The 19,632-nt window shown below is 47.2% G+C and overlaps 1 protein-coding gene across 7 annotated transcripts in view; it reads left to right on the top strand.

Moving 5' to 3' along the window:
* The window catches only part of LOC144149337 (uncharacterized), a 61,884-nt gene that overhangs the window by 26,092 nt on the left and 16,160 nt on the right, over positions 1 to 19,632 (top strand). For all 7 annotated transcript variants that reach the window (XM_077680909.1, XM_077680931.1, XM_077680926.1 and 4 more), the window contains 2 exons: positions 1,012 to 1,098; positions 14,214 to 14,465. In XM_077680909.1, coding sequence (XP_077537035.1) covers positions 1,012 to 1,098; positions 14,214 to 14,465 — 339 coding nt within the window. The remainder of the gene's footprint in view (positions 1 to 1,011; positions 1,099 to 14,213; positions 14,466 to 19,632) is intronic.

The following is a 19,632-nucleotide window of genomic DNA, read 5'->3' as shown; positions in this document are numbered from 1 at the left end:
CAAATGCGACCAGGAGACAACAGGGATTGTTGGGATGAGTTTTTTAACGCATCATTAGCATTAATATAAGAATGTTGGCATAGTATGCAGATTTGAAGTTTTCAATAAAAAATTTTGAGCAATACATTTCATGGTCCTATTTCATGTCAAGCGAGATGAGAATCGGTGACCGACAAGATCTATTTCTTTCACTTTTCTTTCGAACCTTGTGGATTCCTGGCGTATGGTACGATGCATACATATGCTAAGACGGCTATAGTCCACTGTAGCGAACAATCAATAAAAAAATCACTCATTCGCTTTCCCAAAACAGCCAAATGGCCTTTTTTCAACATAAATGACGATAGTAGTAGTAGTAGTAATAGTAGTAATAATAATAATAATAATAATAATAATAATAATAATCACTATCACCCTAATCATGAGGGGCACAAAAGTACATTTGCCATGGGTGCCATCCTATCTAGTTATGCCACTGGGTGGTACATAAAAAATGTATATGTATATAGGTTGTATATGTGGTTTGGTTTATGCATGTTTTGCTTCAGGTACAGATTTTTGGAGCTTCTGTGACACATGTTATAAGTGGTTTGCACTGTTGCCATCTCCCGAGAAAGGTTGTCGATAATGCTGAGCACATGGTTTAGACACTACTTAGACAACCACTGTATTTGTTTTTTGTGTGCTGGTTTGTTTATTTGCTAGGTGAACAGGACAACCTTCTTAAGATTGCAGAAGACATCAACAGCAAAGCCAGTGTTTCACACTTCAGAAAAGTTGTCGATGTTGCTACAGTCATCTACTTTGTGACTTGCCATACCAAAACTCGCGTACTTGGAGTGCACAAAATATGGCCACACTTTTCTTTTTCAGAAGAAAGAGCCTGCTAGAATCAAGTTATGTAAATTTGTAGACATTGTCCATTTCAACCATGGCAAGAAAGGATGCTTGCAGGAGGCCAGCCTTGACTAGGCCTCCCCTACATATTGCTTTCCCACTTTGGTGTTGCAGACGCCACTGGTGTGCTCATCTTGCCAGGAGTCCTTCGTGTGCAAGGATGCCATTGCCAAGCACATCCTGGAAGTGCACTACAACCTGGTGAGCCTTGTCTCCCATCTGCCGGCATTTGTGAGGGCAGGGATTCTGAGCAGAGGGATGGGAAGTTTGTACGTATTCAGCAATGTGGGAGCGCAAATGGTGATTTTCGCTTTCAAAGCAAATAACGGTTATGTCCAACCAGTATTCGCTCAGCACGAATATTGTGCGATTTCCAATTCAAAACCTGATAAAACTGATGTACAATTTCTCAAGCATACTTCAAGCCTGTACAAAAAGAAGAGGCTTGTTTAAAAGGTATTACATCCCTCAAGCCTGTGGAAAAATGAAAGGCCCAGTTTAAAGAGTTTACAAAATTTTCCTGTGGCGTGAAACATACACACAGAAGCTATCCTGCTGCAGTTAGCTTGATTGAGGATGATATTTTTTCTATATTGGGGCAACGTTCATCTCATGTGGTGACCTAGCTCAACCAGAACTGTTTCAGTATTGTAATGAAAGCATATATTCTGACAAGCTACGATTACCATATTTGCACAATTGTAGGTTGACCTTTTTTTTTTTCATATTTGACAATCCAATGTTGGGGGGTCGACTTAGAATCGAAGTCGAACCGTGCACCGCTAGTAACGGCAAGAGAAATGAGAAATAAGGGGTGCTACGAGGTGGGGACTACTTTGCACCCTCGTTTCCATGGTTATGGTCGAAGCGTAGCGTATTAATTTACCAGTGCATACATTCTGGTGTCAATAATTGTGATGCTGACTTAGAAAGTTGGCGCTCCCGATCTGTGCTCTTTGTCTACCATACCTAGAGTGACTGACCTCCCACCCTCATGTTCGGAAGTGTACTGAACAATGTGATATGATTGTGGCTACGTTAGCGCCGCGCATTGAATCAGGGGATTCGCTAATACTTATTTTGTTTATTAGAGACGAACAAAATGCTTCTTGAAAGCGAGTAACATATGAATTAAAGGAAATCACGAGCGGCCGCTTCCGTCAGCCGCCATGTTGTTTTGGTATCGCGCGGTAATGGCCGCCGCCGGTTGCTTCAATGGTTGTCATCTCACAGCGAATGTGTTCTCATAATTGCGAATAAAGTTTCCTGCTCAAAGCCACAGCACGTGGTTATTCCGCCTGCTTATACAAAAGCTTTTCTTTTTTGACATCAACGGCACGCACCACAAGTGCACGGCTCTTGTGGGAGCATCGATCATTGATGGAAGAGCTGTCGTCTGGGGGGTATTGATAGCTGATGGAAGAGCTTCTCTTTGTGATACAATTTTATAAGTGGCGCTCGCTTTTTTTTCTTTCTTTTTTCTTTTTTGAAAGAGCAAGAGAGAGAGATGCAGTTTTGGGGGGTCGACCCACATTCGAGTGGACGTACAACTGTGTAAATACAATAACACATTTCTAATGTTTTTAATGTAAATACCTTTTATAAACGTTGATGTCATTTCTAGGTAGGGGACTGAATATGGGGCACTGGGAGGCATCAGCTTGATTTTTAAACTTTCCCAGGCATGCCTTAAAGGAGCCATGAAGAGAAAATGCAAGTTGGTTTTATTCGAAAGATTTCGTGTTTTATAGTGCCCCCAGCGCTTGTCCGGATACAAACGGTGCTTTATTCACTGAGAAATTAAACAATTTAGGTTAAAATTTTGATTTTCCCGCTCAATCGTGCATTTTTGTGGTCCCAAATGACATCACAGGAACCGACCGCTCTGCAGCCTAGAGTACCTTCATTCACGCATCCGCCGTACAGGGTAGAGACACGTATAGGCTGGCGCCGCCATTTTCGGTTGCTCGCTCGCCGCCGAAGCAAGTCATTGTGTCAAGACCGCGCTAAAATTATCGCCGCAACGCGGTTTACTGAAGAAGTTTGAATCATATTGTCTGTTTTGCGTTGCTAGGTCTCGTGGGAAACGAAAAGAATAACGCGTTGAGCCCGTTGGCCCAATTGCGGCGGCACGGGACCGTTCAAAGGTTGTCTCCACCCTGTACAGCGGTGTTGGTTTGTTCCCGCGTTTTTTTACGTTCCGTAACCTAGATGGTGCCACCATACCGTGGCAAGCGTTTGGTTTGTTTTTGCCCGCATTTAAACCTGGCTTGTTTTTGTTCTGGGAGAAAATATTCGTTCCCTGAAACAGTGCTCGCTCGACAAATGGGGTCACGTAAGACACCGTTGCTTGCGTCAATCGGCCAATGTCGTCTGCGACAACCCCAAGCCCCGTAGTGCATGCTGTGCAGCTAAACCAAGCATGCTGTGCGCAGTACGAACAGCAGAACGCATCAGTACTTCTATGTTTACATGTGCTTTCGTAACTTCCACTGTTTGTCCCATCATTCTTATTGCTTTGTAAAGAATGTGCCTTAAATTTAAGTGCAAATCGCTCGTTCGTCTAGTTTGTAAGCTCTACCTAATTTGCGTCTGCTTCTGCCAGCCTGCGCCAATCGCAGAGCTTAGCTCATGTGACATCATAGGTTCTGTTGCGGGAAATGAGCTGGTGGGTCGCATGACCATTCCCGTTTTTCCTAATTATGTAGCTTATTTGAGCGAAGTTTACGTTAAAAGTGGTGTCAGTATGATTCTAATGAGACAATCTTTTGAATGAACCAAACTTGTGTTTTCTCTTCATGGCTCCGTTAATGGCAAACATGTTGGTGTCATGCCCACTTTGGAACCCTCTGCGCGCATGTCCTTTTCTAAGTACTAAAAACACATAAATGTATTAGCTTGTTAAGTTTATTAACTCTGGCAGGCATGGTCTCATGATGTGTTGGTGTCATTCCTGCCTTGCAACCTTCTTCTGCTGGTGGGTTGGTTCCTTTGCAAGTATACTGACAATGCATTCATTTTATATAAACACAGAAGAAACACTTGCGCCACAAATGCTTGGCATGCACAAGAATCTTGATTATGCATTTCGCAAAGGGCATTTAAGCATATAAATTATAAAGAGCTAAGAAAAAATTAGCACAAGTGTTTGATAACTGCACGGTCAGCAAATTAGCTTCACCAGTGCCATGGTGTTAATGCCTTTTTGTCATGAAAGCTTTATCCCAGTGTCTAAGAATACAAATCTGGACAAATGAAGCGTTTTTCGCAGAAAAAAAACAAAACAAGAGCTGTACAGGTTGATTGATTGATTGTGGGGTTTAACGCGCCGACGCAACGCAGGCGATGAGGCGCTCCGTAGTGGAGGGCTCCGGATTAATTTTGACCACCTGGGGATCTTTATCGCGCGCCGAAATCTCGTACACACGGGCGTTTTTGCTTTTCGCCTCCATCAGAAAAGCGGCCGCCGCGGCCGGGAATCGAACCCGCGACCTCGTGCTCAGCAGCGCAGAGCTTCACAGGTTAAAAAAGGCTGTCAACTTTGTGCGTCATTTGTTTCGTATACTGAGGACTTGGCTGGTAACGCAGCTAGGCTTTCTTATCCAGAGAGTTGACAGGGTCAGCTTGAGCACGATCAGTTGTCAGGATGTCGAGGGTGGAGTCGGCCCACTTCTGAAGGGATCAGAGGCGCTCCCCACAAGCCCCTTCCTCTTGCCCTTTAGCCACACCTCACCGGTGTGTTGCAAGAAAGCATGTTGCTGCTAGTGCAGGAAACTGGTGCATGTTTGCAACAGTCTACTGCAAGCCCTCGAAGCGTGATACATCCGGTGCCCAATTAGTTCCGACTTGTTGCAAAGAATATATTTAGCCAGACTTTTTTCACTTTTAACTCTGCATAATTTATGCATCCCAATTCATCAAAACAACTATTCATTTGTATTTTCGAGCTTTGAAAATATCCCACGGTTCTCTCCCAGGGTATGTCTCATGGAGGTCGTGATGTCACGGCCAGTGCACATGCTCGCTGCGGCCGGACGGGTACCGTATTTACCCGATTCTAGCACGCACTTTTTTTCCGAAAAAATAGGCCGAGAAATCGCATGCGTGTTAGAATCGGAAACAAAACCGAAACTGCCGAAGCAGCGGAAATTTCGCCCCACCCATCGCCATCGCCATCTCAAGATGGCGCCAAAACTTTTAGCAACAATTTTTCGGACGCAGCAAGTCTAGGCACCTAGGCTTTTCTATCGGAGTTCACACAAATCGTCAAATAGTTTCACTTGCGCGCTTGATAACAGCAATGGCAGCAGCGGCTCCCACGCGTTCAAAAAGAGCGGTCAGCTGAAGTGTGCACCTCTGGAGAAGCTCTCGGGATGGGCGTGCGAGGCGTGGGCCACGATCCCATAGACCATGATTGAACGTTCGTTCAGAAGTGTGGCATCGCGAACGTGCTTGAAGGCACCGAGGCCGAGATGTTGTGGTCAGCGGAGAGTGACGAGGAGTGAGATGAGCGAGATTACTTCAGGAAATAAATCGCCCGTTTCTCTCGCATTCGTTTGTCTGGGTCACAAAGTCCCGTGCGCGTTACAATCGGAGGTGCATGTTTTTTCGTTTTTTTTTGCCAGGAAAATCGGGTGCGCGTTAGAATCGGGGGCGCGTCAGAATCGGGTAATTACGGTAATTGGCAAAATATTCAAACTGGCGCGTGGCACGTATGCAGTGACGTTGCTTTGGACACGCGCAAAAGTGGAGTTTCTTTGTGTGTGTTAGCTTTCCGATGCTGGTGGGCTGTTGTGCCTTCGGCTAAGCAAATTGTTTGAGAAAAGCAGTGGCATCAGACTCTTTCGGTCCCCCCCAAAAGTGAAATTGAGAGGGTATTGTTATGGTGGCTAGAGCCACCATAGTATTGTGGACGCACGTGATGCGCTGAAAAGACTGGGAGCCATGCGGCAGCCACAGTCTGCTGTTGCTCATAGCAACATTTCCCATTTTTGAACTTCTGCTGTTTCAAGAAACGCAGCACGCCGATTGGGGGCCATCAGACGATGTTGTTTATCCATCAAGCACGAGCAGAAATTTTGGCCGCTGAAACAGGGGGGTATTAAATGTTCAACTTAAATAGTGGGGTGGAAGAGGGAGATTTTTGTGCTGCGAAATATTTTCAGGTTTAGAACACAGTATTACAAATAGACGCTAATGTCTAACCTGCCGAGGTGAGATGCAATAATTGTTTCAACCAGTGATCCACGATAGCTGCCTACCACCAGGGGCGTAGTTAGGGGGAAGGGGGGGGGCACACCGGGCCCGTGCCCTCCCCCCCCCCCCCCCAGAAATGTTTCGTGTTTAAGTAGCCTGAAAAACCACCTGAAGTCGCCTGCAGGCGCGGAACCTGCAGTTTTAAGGACATTCTTGCTCATATAAAGCTGAAAACAAGGGCTACGTCAACATCTGATCCCTGCGCCCGCTCCAGATGCTGTACCTGTCAATAAATACAGCCCGGCTGCATTTCGCGCTGGATACACCTAGCAGCGCCTGGAACCTGCCGCGAGTCGATCGAAAGTCCTGCTGTTTTGCTGGCGGAACAGCACGGCCGGGAAATGGCTGAACATCGGGAAAAGCCTCATATAGGCATACATGTTGTCTGGACTTTAGCGTGTCATTTCTTGTCTTTACACTGGTACAAAGTATAATCGCAGTACTGAGCATGTCGCTATATTTTGTTCAGTCAACTATCAATCCTTGATATGTTTATTTTTCTACCGACATCGCATTTCAATTGACTATTGCAGTTCCATAATTTCTGTTGCATGAAAAGCATTGCTCTGCCCATCTTGTATTTCCTCCACATCAACAAAACTACACAATTCTCTTTATTGCGGAGCTTTGTCTTTTTGGCACTATTCCATTGTTTCCTCCATTGTGACCTCCCTCTTGGTTAGAATCAGCATTCTGTATTTGCTTAACCGGAATTTTACTGAAGCCATGTGTATTTCTATTTAACGGATAGAAATATAATGAAATTTAAGGGACGTGCAACAAGCTCAACATTCAACAGCAGTGAAATTGTTCCGCTACGCGCAAGTTTACTACTCACGTTACTTAGCACAAAAAATAACAAAAGGCGATCACTTAAAGGAGTACTGGCACGAAATTTCTCTCTTTCAGTTTTTATGCTGTAAAGAATACCTGTTGGCCCAGTAATTACGAAAATCGAACCGAAAGCCGTCAGCGTTTAACACAGAATTAATTATAGCACGTTTATTGCAACCAATTTCAAATTTGGTCGCCGCGCGGGAAAATGGCCGTTTGAAGGCCAGCCTGCAAGCGGGCCAGCCTTACGTCACAGTCTCACTCGTGACGTCAGGGACGTTTTTCTTTCCTCCATGCGTTCGCCGCATCGTCTGCTACGATGGCACATGGTCCGCACTCGCCCGTGCAGTCGACATGTCGTCTGAATCGTCAGACTCGGATGAGTCGCTGCCACCCGACAGAAAGAACAACTTTATTTGGCCAGGCGATTAGGCCGGCGATGTCTTCGCCGTTGTCCGTTTTTTAATATCACTGTGGCTCGAACCGGCGCAGACCGTGATAGCAACAGCTTGTCGCCACTCTTCTAATCAATCTGGTCGCAAAAAAGAAGTTCCACATGCGAGAAAGTAGATCTTAGTGTGTTGAAAAATTGTGCTAGGGGTTGTTATCAGCGCTGAATTTAAAAGTGGCGTTCAGATATTTGACGCGATGGTAAGCCATCGCTGACCGGCAGCGGAGGTTCGGCGCTCCGACCGAGCACTGCCAGCACAGCGGTTCAGCGAGCGGCCGAAAGATGGCGCCACCTGCGCGTTAGAATCAAAACAGGCCGTGGCAGATGTCTTGGTCACCGATCGCCGAAACGGAGATTATTGCCAAAATAAAGCTCCATATGCGAAAAAGAGGATGATAGTGTGATGAAAAGTTGTGTAAGGGATTGTCATTCGCAGTTGTACAGATACCAGCGATCAAATAGTCGCCATGATACCAACGATACCAAGCCTAAAGTTCCCAACACCCAAGGTGACCCGTGCAACCCCGAGCCCGCTGGCTTGGGCGACAGTTCTAGCAGCCGCCGCGGCGCACGAACTCAGTCCACGTTTTGCGCTGCATGTCGTCGCGTGGAAAATAATGCATCTTGGCGTCGTCGTCGATTTGCTCGGACAGGCTTCCACGAGCAGTACTTCGCATACCGCGAGCTTGCCATACCACAACCAGGGCGAGCTGGGCGACGTGCACCGCCGCGTCGCCGCGGTGCCCGTCGACATCGCGCAATTTTCGGCACCAGTGCAAGGGAATACCATGCGCCGGCCACGAACTGAAGAGCAAAGACGTCGAACACGCAACGTTTACAAGCATTGCTCACACAGCTACGCCCACGTCTCCTGCCCAAACGAATACCACCGACAACAGCAGCACAGGATATCGTTTCCGGTTCCAAAAACGACTGTATGACGTCACCCTGAACCGGCCAGACACGCAGGCCGATGTTTCGTCACGGCTAAAGCGATTTCGCTAGTGCTGCCGATTTGTGAAAGCTCACGGCCTGGGCAATCAAAATCGATTTTAGATGTGATTCCGGCCTGGGATCGCTGCAAAAATTTCTGTGAGGCATCTGTACAAACTACTGAAGCCAATGATATCATTTTTTAGGCATCAAAATTTGGTGTCAGTACTCCTTTAAGGACGAAGACGCACATTTGCTAGCTTCACCGCTATAATATACGAATGTGCCGCATGTAACAGTCCACTGCGATTCGAAGGTTATCGAAGACGTTGTTTTATGTGCGACCTGCTTGCTGAAGTAACCATGGTGACGATGACGCTGTAAACAAACACAGGTAGAACCGCCGCCATCAAAAATCACGGGCGTAGAAGCTAATTCAGGCGGCCAACCATGAAATGAGTGCTTCGCCTCGGACGAGGTCGGACTTCTATGTCATCGCAAGCCGTCAAGCCAACAAACAGTTTTGCCTCGTCGGGGTAATAACTTTTGTTAGCATGAGCGAATATGCTCGATACTTTTGGACTTGCCTCTGCCAGAACTAGAGAGTTGATTTCTGACACAAACGAAACCACTTTGAGATCCATCTCAGGGGCCCTTTAAGTGCTCCAGTGCCACTTGTCGGAGTTGTTGTTCATAAATTTATTTTCTTTATTGTAAATTGCAAATGTGCAATGACCAAAGGAGAGCCTAGCAATCGATCACAGTGGACAGAAGGGCTGCGATTACCTTGTGCTGCTGTCTTTGCAAGTGCGCCTTGTGCGTTGCCGTCCATCGCAGGGCCCGCCATATTCATGCTGCTCGAGGGCTAGCTTGACTCATGATGTTTACTCGTGTTCAGTATGTTGCTGATATTGTGCTTAAAGTGCATTCAAAAGTGCAGTAAAGGTGTTGAGGCTCTTTTTGCTCAGTTTTTGCAAATATTAAAGCGCTTACTAAAATATTTTCTCAGTGCAAGCCCATAGCAACTGCTATCAACTGCAAAGGACATTAATTTTGGCTGTGTAGCAACTCGTCAAGAACAGGGCATTAAGTTGAACAAATGACATTTGATGGGAATGACATAAAATTTTCCATGTGGCGGGGGCATTGGCAGCTTTATGTCAACGGAGCCTGTGAATCCCAACACCCTCATAATGGTCACAGCTGTAGTGGCTCCGGTATAGACAATGAATCTCAAGATGTAGCCTGTATGAACAGCACAAAGAATGAACATCTTCACTCCAAACTGATTCCTCGTGGAGGGAATATATTGGCGGAAAAAAAGTCGTCCTCTCCAAAATATCAGAGACTCGTCTATGCAGAGGTCTTGAAAAGGAGCAAAAACAGTGGAAAATTTTTCTTGTATTGCTTCCATTATCTGTCTGATTGTTCTTTGGTGTGCTTTTTCATCTGTAATGGAGCTAAAATGCAGCACTTGCAGGAGTAGGCAAAAGCGGTTGACCGAAAAAATTGACCGGAAAACCGGATAAATGATTTATAGTGGTGGGTTTATTCGAGCCTGTCTACTCAATGCAAGCAAAAACAGAAGCTTGACAAATTCACTGGTGTCCCTATAAAGGCTGACCCCAACATGTACTTTCTTGTTTATTTCTTGGATTGTAGCATTATGAGCTGCTAATCTGAGCATTTCTTGTACAGTGGAACCCCAATGATACGTCCCCCGGTCTTACGACGACCCGCTTCTTACAACGGATCACCGCAGTCCTGGCAAACTCGCCATAGAAACAGTGCAATAAAAACCCTGATTATGCAAAGCACGGGTGCATGCGGTGCACTTCATAAGACGGACAATACCTCACGGCGATGACTGAACTTCCACTTTCCACACCTGCTTGCCCTTTCCTGTATAACTTGCCTGCAGACCCGCCGCGGTGGCTCAGTGGCTAAGGAGTTGTGCTGCTGAGCACGAGAACGCGGGTTCGATTCCCGGTTGCGACGGCCGCTTTTCTGACGGAGGCGAAAAGCAAAAACGCCTGTGTGTTCGAGATTTTGGCGCACAAAGATCCCCATGTGGTTGAAATTAATCCGGAGCCCTCCGCTACGGCGCGCCTGATCACCTGTGAAGCGGCGGCGCGACTTGCCTGCAGCCTTGGCCACACTGTCACCTTTTCCCCTCTCGTAGTGCTTGGCAGCATCGGCCTTCCCAGCTTATGTCGCGCGTGGAAAACACTGGGCTGGAAGGCTACCGCAGACATGCTGTGTGGAAAAACACAAAATAGGTGTGTGTGTGTGTGTGCTTTTCTTTTTTTGTGTGTGTGTGTGTGTGAAACTTGGGAATTCAGTTAGGGGTTCGCAAATTATGCGAGAACACGCTATATTTAGCAATTTAAATATGTTCTTATCTTAACCCACCTGTCGTATGAGACGGTCTATTTGGGTGGCATTAACCCTTTGAGGGTCGAATTTTTTCACCAAATGCGACCCCCCAGAGTCGATTTTTTTTATTGCTGATTTAAATTCTTCGGATGAATCTATTTCGAGAAAAAATTATCGCAATTTTTTTAGGGTGACCATAAAGTGACAAAAAAAATCGTTTGTGTTACATACAAATGGGTTATTCATGAGTAACACAGGAAAAATTCTAAATAAGAATGAGAGAGCAACAAGCTGGCACCTTTTGAGTGAATCAAAATCAGATAGACATCAGTTTCGCGGGCGCAAAAAGCAGGAAGCGCCGGAAGATGATATCAAGACCAGCCGCTGCGCGCGCGGGCGCGCGGTTGCAGAAGTGATAGATGGCGCACCGCCCATAAAATAAAAAAAAAATGCAGAAAAGATCCTCATCAGTATCGCAGGCGACCTTGGTCTGTGGCAGGAGCAAGAAGCGAGAGGCGCCCGGGCGCGCGGTGGGCGATACCCAGCACACCCCCTCATTAGCGGATGCACAAGCGATAGCCAGTGCGCCGCTGAAGTAAATCATAAAAAAAATAAAAAGAAGAGCCATCGGCGCAAGAAAAAAAATTTGACGTATTTCCGAAGTGTGGCAGCAGCGCATGCCAAGCAAGAGAAGTTGGTGAAAAAGGCGCACTTTTTAAAGATACAAGCAATGCCGTACATGTACGTACGTTATTGACCATTTTGAAAGTGTTTGCCGATGCCGCACATGTACGGCCATGACCCTCAAATACCTCGGTCATATGACGCTTTCGTGCGGTCCCTTGAAAGTTGTATTATGAGGGTTACAGTGCATAACGCTTGTGCAGTAAGCTTCTTCCTAGCCCCCACAAATGTCTGATCATCACCGAATGCATTCCTTCAGGCAGCAAAAGTGATTGGAAGTGTTTGGTGTGCTTCTGCTTGTCACGGGAACAGATGATGAGGTTGTCTTTACCAGCTCGGAGAGATGGGCGCAGGAAAGCAGTTGACGTGTTTGTCAAAACACACATTTAATGCACACTAGGAAAAACCCTCAAGCAAACCACTTAATAAATAAATTGCACTCTACCCCGGTCGTCGGCGCTGACGTGTCGCACCCTTGCGTGGCCGCGACTCGGTGGTAGCCGTCCTCGTCTCTCCTCGATGCCGGCATTTGGTGCGCTCGGTCGTTCCTTGGACGGCGTGGGCTCCGCGCGTCCTGACGTTTCCTTGGTGGCTATCCCCTGGTAGCCGCTGCCGCTGGAGGTCCCAGGTAGGCTCAGCACAAATGTAGCCTTTCGGGGCCGTCGAAACAAAGGTCGACGGAGCGTAGACGTTGGCCGCAGGTGCCCGACCACCGCCACTGGGGCCACGAAGACACAGGTTCGTGGTGCGCCTAGGATGCTGCAGCCGATGCGAACATGGCCTGGTCGCGCCCAGGCTTGGATGGCATGGTCATTGGCCTGGCCACGTCCCGCTGGCTCGCTCCTTGAAGCTCACGTGCTCCTGCCGCCTCCTGGTTTCTTGCCTCCCTGTTTCTTGACTCCCTGTTCTCTTTGTGCGCCCCGCTTTTATCCCCTCTGGGCTCTCTTGTGACGCACTCTCATTGGCTTTTTGCCTTTCCCATGTCCATTTATGGCCATCACGTCACTGGTCTCCTGCGCGGCGTTCTCTAATTGGCTGACCAGCGCGCTGCCATATTTAACCATGATGCCTCGGGGTTTAGGCGCTGCCGTTCTCTCATTGGTGCGCTCCTGGCGCACACTTCAAATTTCCATTCCTTTGTTCTTTTTTTCCCCCTTTTTTGGGGGTTGTGATGAATACCCTCTCGGGGGTGCCTTTGACACATGACACCGCTAATTCCTCTGAAAAAGAACTTCTCAAACCTTGGTTGTACGGTTTATGATAACAGTTTCAGTTGATTTTAATTTCTTTTTACCTATTGTAATTTTGCTGACTCTTACCCTGCCTTTAGTTGGGCACATGCAACTTACAGCTTTGGTGAGGCGAAGGGAGTGAAGTGTCGTGAGCCAATACATGTATTGCAGGTGTGCTAGTGTGGAGCTACTTTATTGACTTTACTAAGGTTGATGTTGTCTACAAACTAACATAATCAAGCCACATTCTTCTGGGCACACATCTTGTAGGGCTCAGTTTTAACTGAGCTAGCGGCTGGCCGAGTGACTCAGTCGAAGGGTCGGCAAGCTACGCTGTAGGTGCAGTTGAACCAAGCAGTAAGAGTGGCATACAAAACATCGTAGGAAATTGGCAAGGAGTATTCAGAGAGGAGGACAGCACTTTAGAATTGATTTTTCTAGTAAATATAAATGCACTCAGAGTGGTCAAAACATGACCTAGGGACTCCAGACATTAGTTTGTGCAAGCAATCCCACAATGTTTACAAATCACTTCAGTGTCCTTTTAAAGCATGCCTTGTGGACTTGGCCTTGGAGTGCTTCCTTGGGACTTTCCAGAGTTGAACAAATCCTCAGCAGCATCCTCTACACTGCAAAGTGGATTGCAGCTTTGGTGCTCCTGTTCTAGCTTCCTAGCTGGGTAAAGCAGCCTGTTTATAGCCACTATTACCACAGGTCCACAGGTACAGGACATGCAATACGGAAAACTGACAACCAGTGGACTATCAGGGCAACAGCGTGGCTACCGAAAGACGGTACTGGAAGTAGAGGAAGACCAGATGAAGGGATGAAATCAGAAATTTGGAGGCAAAGAATGAACTAGGTAATCACAACATAGAACTGGCCAGAGGAATGTCGGGGAGGCCTTTGTCTTGTTGTGGACACAAGTAGGCTGATGAGAATGAAGTTCATTATATCAAATTTTTGCTATACTTGTGGTGCTGTTCCTCTGGTTGCTAGAGCTGAAAGGCGCAAAGGTTGCTGGCCTGTGTAGCTTCGGGGTGCTGTGCGTGTAGTCTTTCCGCCTGCCAGCCGCCACAAAACTGCTGCAAAGGTGCAGCAAAGAACAGTTCTGAGGTGGTGCAGTCCTCCTTCCTTCAGGTGAAAGGGTTGCTCTTTTGGGACATCCCGTAGACATGCGGTTTCTTCTTCCCATTCCTCGTACGTAACAAAAATGCCCTTCTGTTGACAATTGGGCACTAGCGGCCAAAATTAATACCCAGGCCTAGGCATGCGAAGCCACAATTTAAACTGTGCCTCATTCCTCTTCTTTTTCCCTCGGAATCAGTGTGATCGGGGGCTGCCAGGAAGCAGTCCACCTTTGCACGTGTGCATCTGGTGTATGCCTTAAATCGGAAGCAAGCCCCACTCCTTCCTCACCATGCTGTTAATGCATGCTGAGAGGGGCGGAGGGGGTACTGTTGTGCTGCCACATAGTAGGTGTCTTCCCTCCTGCGTGCAGTCAGGGGACTGGTGCAGGTGCCTTGATTCGGTGCTTGGGTCCCATGCAGGCCCGGGTGAATGACGACCGGCCCCTGATGCTGGTAGAGCTGCGGTCGGCGCTGCGCCAGGCACACTTCAGTGGCGTGGCACGCTTCAACTGCCCTGAGACAGGCTGTGGGCTGTCCGTTGCCGCCTTCATGACCTACTACAAGCACCTCAAGACCTGTGGGCCCTTCCAAGACGTCTTTGAGTCCGACGGTGAGAGTGACGGAGAGGACAAGGTGTCCCAGCAGCCCAGGCAGAGCAAGCGTGCCCGCCAGGTAGGATGCTTCTTTTACGAAGCAGAGATACTTTTGAAGCTCCGACCTTGCACCGCAGCATGCTGACTCTCCATGTGTGTCTTGCAAAGCAGATGAGCTTGCTTTTCTTTTACTTAATTGCAGCTCGATGACACACAACACACTAGGCCTGCCCGTATTTAGTTTAAACGTTCTGAAGAGAGGCGAATAGCTTTATATGGAAACTGAAATTTACAATTTCTCATGTATGCTTGAATAGCTGATTTGCAGAAAACAGAAAGGCTTTTTTTAAAGGGGCCATTAAGACAAAATACAAGTTTGGTTCTTTAGAAAAACTGCTTTGTCCTGATAGATATGATACCAATTTTATTGCAAACATGTGAAGCAGCAGCGACTCCCTAGCCACTTTTCGGCAACTTTTCTATGACATCACAGAGTCTTGTTTGTGCGATTGGCGGCCGCCTAACTAACCCATTGTTAATTGACTGGACGATAGTAGTGGGGCCTCTAGTTATGTTTGATCGCATCACTTCAATTGTAACATGCAGTTAACACACTGAAAATGATGTTTTTAGTGTTGGCCCATATGACGTCACTCCAGCCCATAACACGTCATCATAGTGCGAAATTTGAAATTGCTTCTATATTTCTTGCGTTTTTCTTTTTTTTTTTTTCGGTTTAAAAATGTTGTTCTTGCTGGAATGGAGCTGAGTGAGGTACTGAAGTCTAGTTCTGTCAAGGTAAACAAAGTTGTATTTTGTCTTCATGGCCCCTTTAATCCTTTGCGGTCGGATACCTCTACCCACTTTCCAGCCGTCCCGGTCCAAAACTATTTTGCCAGTTTCTGGCGTCGCGAAGAAAAACACAAACTGTGCAAGAAAAACTCATACAATATTTGTTTTTTCTCTTGCATTCTGCTTGCAACTCCTTTACCAATATTTGAGCACTTCGTGAAACCATTCGAAGCATTCTCCTAGTTGCATGCCAGGGTTCTAATTACAGGTTTTGCTGAAAGACCGTTTCCCTGCTCCTCCTTTTGTTTTCCATCGCTTCAAACAGCACAGTCCTTGATGCTTTGGCCTGGGAGCTTGTAGATGAAATGGCTCGTCCAATCTAGCCTTTCCTTGCTCTCCATACATGCAGACGGGCCCCGCTTTTTGGCGCGAGCCGTCGGGTCACCCACCTGATGAGGTTGTGGATGAGGTTGGATGAGGTTGTGGCGGTACTGCAGGTGTCGCTGCTCTTTTTGCCATGATTCAGCAGCTGTGTGTGCCTCAAAATAAAACTTTTGACAATGCTGCAGCCTTTACATGTTAACCACAAAGGGTTAACATGTAAAAGCCTTGTTAAAGTCAGTGCATGTTAACTCTGGTCTATGTTAGCTGCAGTGAAACGCATCTTGTGCATAATTTAACAGCCGAAAAGAAGTTTCTTGTCACTATAGTGGCATGAATGAGGAATCAAATTGCTACAGTGAAACCCCGATGCTATGCCCCCCTGTCTTACAGTGACCCGCTTCTTACGACAGATCACCGTGGTCCTGGCAAACTCCCCATTGAAACAATGCATTAAAAGCCCCGATAATACAACGCTCTCGTGCACGTGGTCCGCTTTATACGACAGAGCCTAGTGGGGATAAACCAGCGTTTTTCCCATCTCTTGCACCACTTCGCTGCCTCAGCCTGACTTTTCTTTATCCTTAACCCCTGTTTGACGCTGCTTGATGTTCTAAGGTGCGCAGGCGGGCAAGACCACTTGCTGAACAGACGCAGCAAGGAAGCGAGCACTGGTGGGCTGGAGTTATAACCTTCGATGACCCCACACAGCAGACCATGAATTTGAAGCGCCCATTCAGCTGATGAACGTGAAAACAGACACGACACAGCCGCACAGCGGTGACCGAACATCTGCTTTCAGGCTTGCTCAATTCAAAAGTTTCTTCCTTTCACAATGCTTTCTGTCTCTTTCTCTGCTTATCAATGTCTTTCAAAGCCGCGTTGTTGCTCCGTTCCTTTCTTTACCGCTTTTTTGCCGTCACCACCTCGTACTATCGTTCGTTTCGATTGGCCTTGGCAGTTTCACACTCGCCTTTTCCCCTCACAGTTTGCTCGACCATGTCGGCCTTATTTTACGCGCGCAAGGCGCGGGGCTGGCGGGCTATAAATAGCCCCGAACGGCACGGGGGTCGCGCAGAGCCAACACCATTTAAAGTCTAGGTGGTGTTAGTAGCACGCGGTGCTTGCTGGCGGGCTAGCTCGAATGCCGTAGAGGGAAGAGAGGCACAAAATAGGCATTTTTTTTTTTTTTTTTAACTTGGGATTTTAGCTAAAGGTTCGGAAATCACCCGAGAGTGCACCAAATATAGTAATTTAAATAAGTTCTTAGCCCACTTGTTGTGTGAGACCATCTACGAGGCCGGCATTTACCCGCACCATGGTCGGACAACGCTTTCGCGCGGTCCCTTGAAAGTCGTATTATCGGGGTTCCACTGTACTTATTGGCCTGCAGTAAGGTCATACCGGCCACTAGGATGCATAGCAAACACCAGTGACTGGAGGGACTGCAGCCAGTCTACTTCCTGTATTCACAGCACATCGAAGAATGCTCATTTTTTTAATGACGGTGTAAGTCAAGTTTTTCTTGCACTCACACCATGTCTTATTGTTGCATATTTAATTTTTGCACCAGTGCCTTATCAAGCATTAGTGTGTAAGTTAGCTTTTTTTTTTTTTCTTTAGGAGCTCTATACACACTAAAGAAAAGACATCCGTATTCGAAAACATTCATTTTGATTTCCACACAGTTTTAACTACAGTTGAGCCCACTTATAACAATACCATTTATAACAATATATCGTATATAACGATGAACTATGGCACCGTCCACTTTTGTATGCATTCTACGGTAAAATAAACCACATATTACAATGCTTCAGTGGTGCGATATCGGGCATAACAATTGTATCTGGTTACAGTGTGCATTGAAAATGCGAGCAGCGCCAGCTCTCCGCGCCGAAAGCCTGCGCCATGAGCCACGATGCATCTCGAATCCCTTTCACTCCTCACAAAATCAGTCGACTGCACTGCTTACGAAGAAGTGGGAGGAGGAAGGGAGCATTTTTCCTTCCAAACTCCCCTCCCCACAACGCCACTCTGGCGTCGTCCCCGCACCCGCTCGCGAGCTCGGGTGCTGCTTGCTCGTGTGCCTGTTGTGTCACATGTGCGCCGCTTTGAATTTGACTGGCTTCAACTGCCTCCGTTTTTCTGCGGAAGGGATGTCAGGGCCAATGCAGAGTCCTTCAAGGGACTCTGGCCTCTCTGAAGAGGCGATCGTTCCACGGGTGTGTGCTGTGGACAGTGGCAAGAGTGACTTAGGTGGTGCCTTTTCATGACGCCCAACGCATGATAGTCCCTCAAGGACTCCGTTTCCACCAAGGACCTTTCGCTAGCACAGCTAGGTGAAGCACTTCGCGTGAAGCAAACAAAGCTGAGCAACTATTGCATCCTTTCAGCAAATAAGTAGTACAGTGTAGACCGCTTATAGCATATGTCGCGGGAGCCGTAAAAATCCGCACTATAAGCGGTACCGCTTAACCAAAACATGCGCAAATCCAACCACATCGCAACTTAGTTCTCAAGTCATCCTATATTTATCATCGCTCAAACGCACAGCACTTGAAAACAAGGGCACAGTCTTTATTTCTTTCTTTTTTTCATATGAGCCGCTGTTGCAGGGTCTCACATTGCAAGTGTGACCTTACAAACGGCGACCACGGCTTTAACTTCCGTGTGTTGGCGTTTTGAAGGACTATGGCTGCGTTTTGAGCGTTTATGAACAGATGCCGTGGGATAATGTTATCAGAATGCCAGTGCGGTGGTTTTTTTTTTTTTTTTTTTTTTTTAACACCTTAAGTTCATGATGTCGAAGGCGGCTGCTTATCAACGTAACATAGTGGAGATCTTCCGCTTCGCGCGGCTTTCTATCTGCACATGTTTGGAAAGAGAAACAGCGGGAGGCTTATCTGCACAACGTTCTAAAGCGTGAACAGCATGGAGCGATTTCTTCTCGTGAAAACGCACAGTGCACGCCGCAGGCACAGCGACGGCGGCGCGGGTACAACTGACGTGGCTTGTGCGGTGCGGTAAGAGGCGGCAACATAGCGTCGGCACTGGCTGCGAAGTGGTGCAGGCAGCTCCAGCGACCGCTTCTAACCGCTCGCTGAAATGCCGCACGGGGGGCAAGCAAAGATGCTCATGCGAGAGAAGATCTGATAACCTGGGCAAAAAATAAGATGCCATCCACGTCGCTTATGAAAACGCCCATCAAAAAATGCTAGGGGGTAAGCCTAAACATCCCTGGTGTGCCCAGCCATCTGCTCGAAGTGCTTCGAATCTTCTGCCAGAAGGTGCACGTCTCCCCATTGGTGCAAGTTGTCAGGCTCCTCCCACTCCCACATGAAGAAGCCATCGTGAGCGCAGAATCGTCGACACAAGCGTGAAAAAAACGCAGGTGCAACGCCGACTTGCGCGAATCGCGAGCGAAAACGAGCCATGCGGTTCGCGCTTAATAAAAACTTGCCGCATGCGTATGGGGAGGGGGGTCGCTATCTTCCGAGGTGCGTCAAGCAAGGTCAGTTGTGGTTATCATGTGCGTGTAAACTAAAGAGTGCCTATTTTTTTGTTGTGTCGAAGTTGGAGAGCAAGGGGTGTCCGCTGCGTCATATGGCCGATTTCATCCGTTCTTTTTTCCTTTGCTACCCTAAAACGATGCCGCAGCTGCGCCAGTTGATCAGCAGACCCGCTAAAAAACCGCACTATAAACGGTATTGTGCTTTGACCAACCGCATTTTAAGCGGTATGCTTATGCATTGAGTTCTATGGGAGGCAAGCTGGTAGTCACAAAAACCTGTGTTATATCCGGTCCCGCACTATAAGCGGTTACGTTATTAAATAATTTACACTGCAGTACGACCTTGCTTGCTTGCTTTTTTTTTTTTTTGCAGCCGTTTTTTTTAACAATTACCAGTTATAACGATGGGATTTTTTTGGCACTTTCATATTGTTAAAGTGGGCGAGACTGTATTCATGACTGCTCCGCAGTCTCAAATTGGATATTTGCACGTATGTGTGAACGTGAATGTCAAATTCGGGACTGCTAAAATAGACGAGTACTCATTGGTGTACCAGCC

This window comes from Haemaphysalis longicornis, unplaced genomic scaffold, assembly GCF_048455015.1.
Source record: "Haemaphysalis longicornis isolate Haplotype H1 unplaced genomic scaffold, Haemaphysalis longicornis Haplotype H1 scaffold_1, whole genome shotgun sequence".
Taxonomy (NCBI): domain Eukaryota; kingdom Metazoa; phylum Arthropoda; class Arachnida; order Ixodida; family Ixodidae; genus Haemaphysalis; species Haemaphysalis longicornis.
The sequence above is the reverse complement of the archived record's forward strand: the minus strand, read 5'-3'. Positions and strand labels throughout refer to the sequence as shown.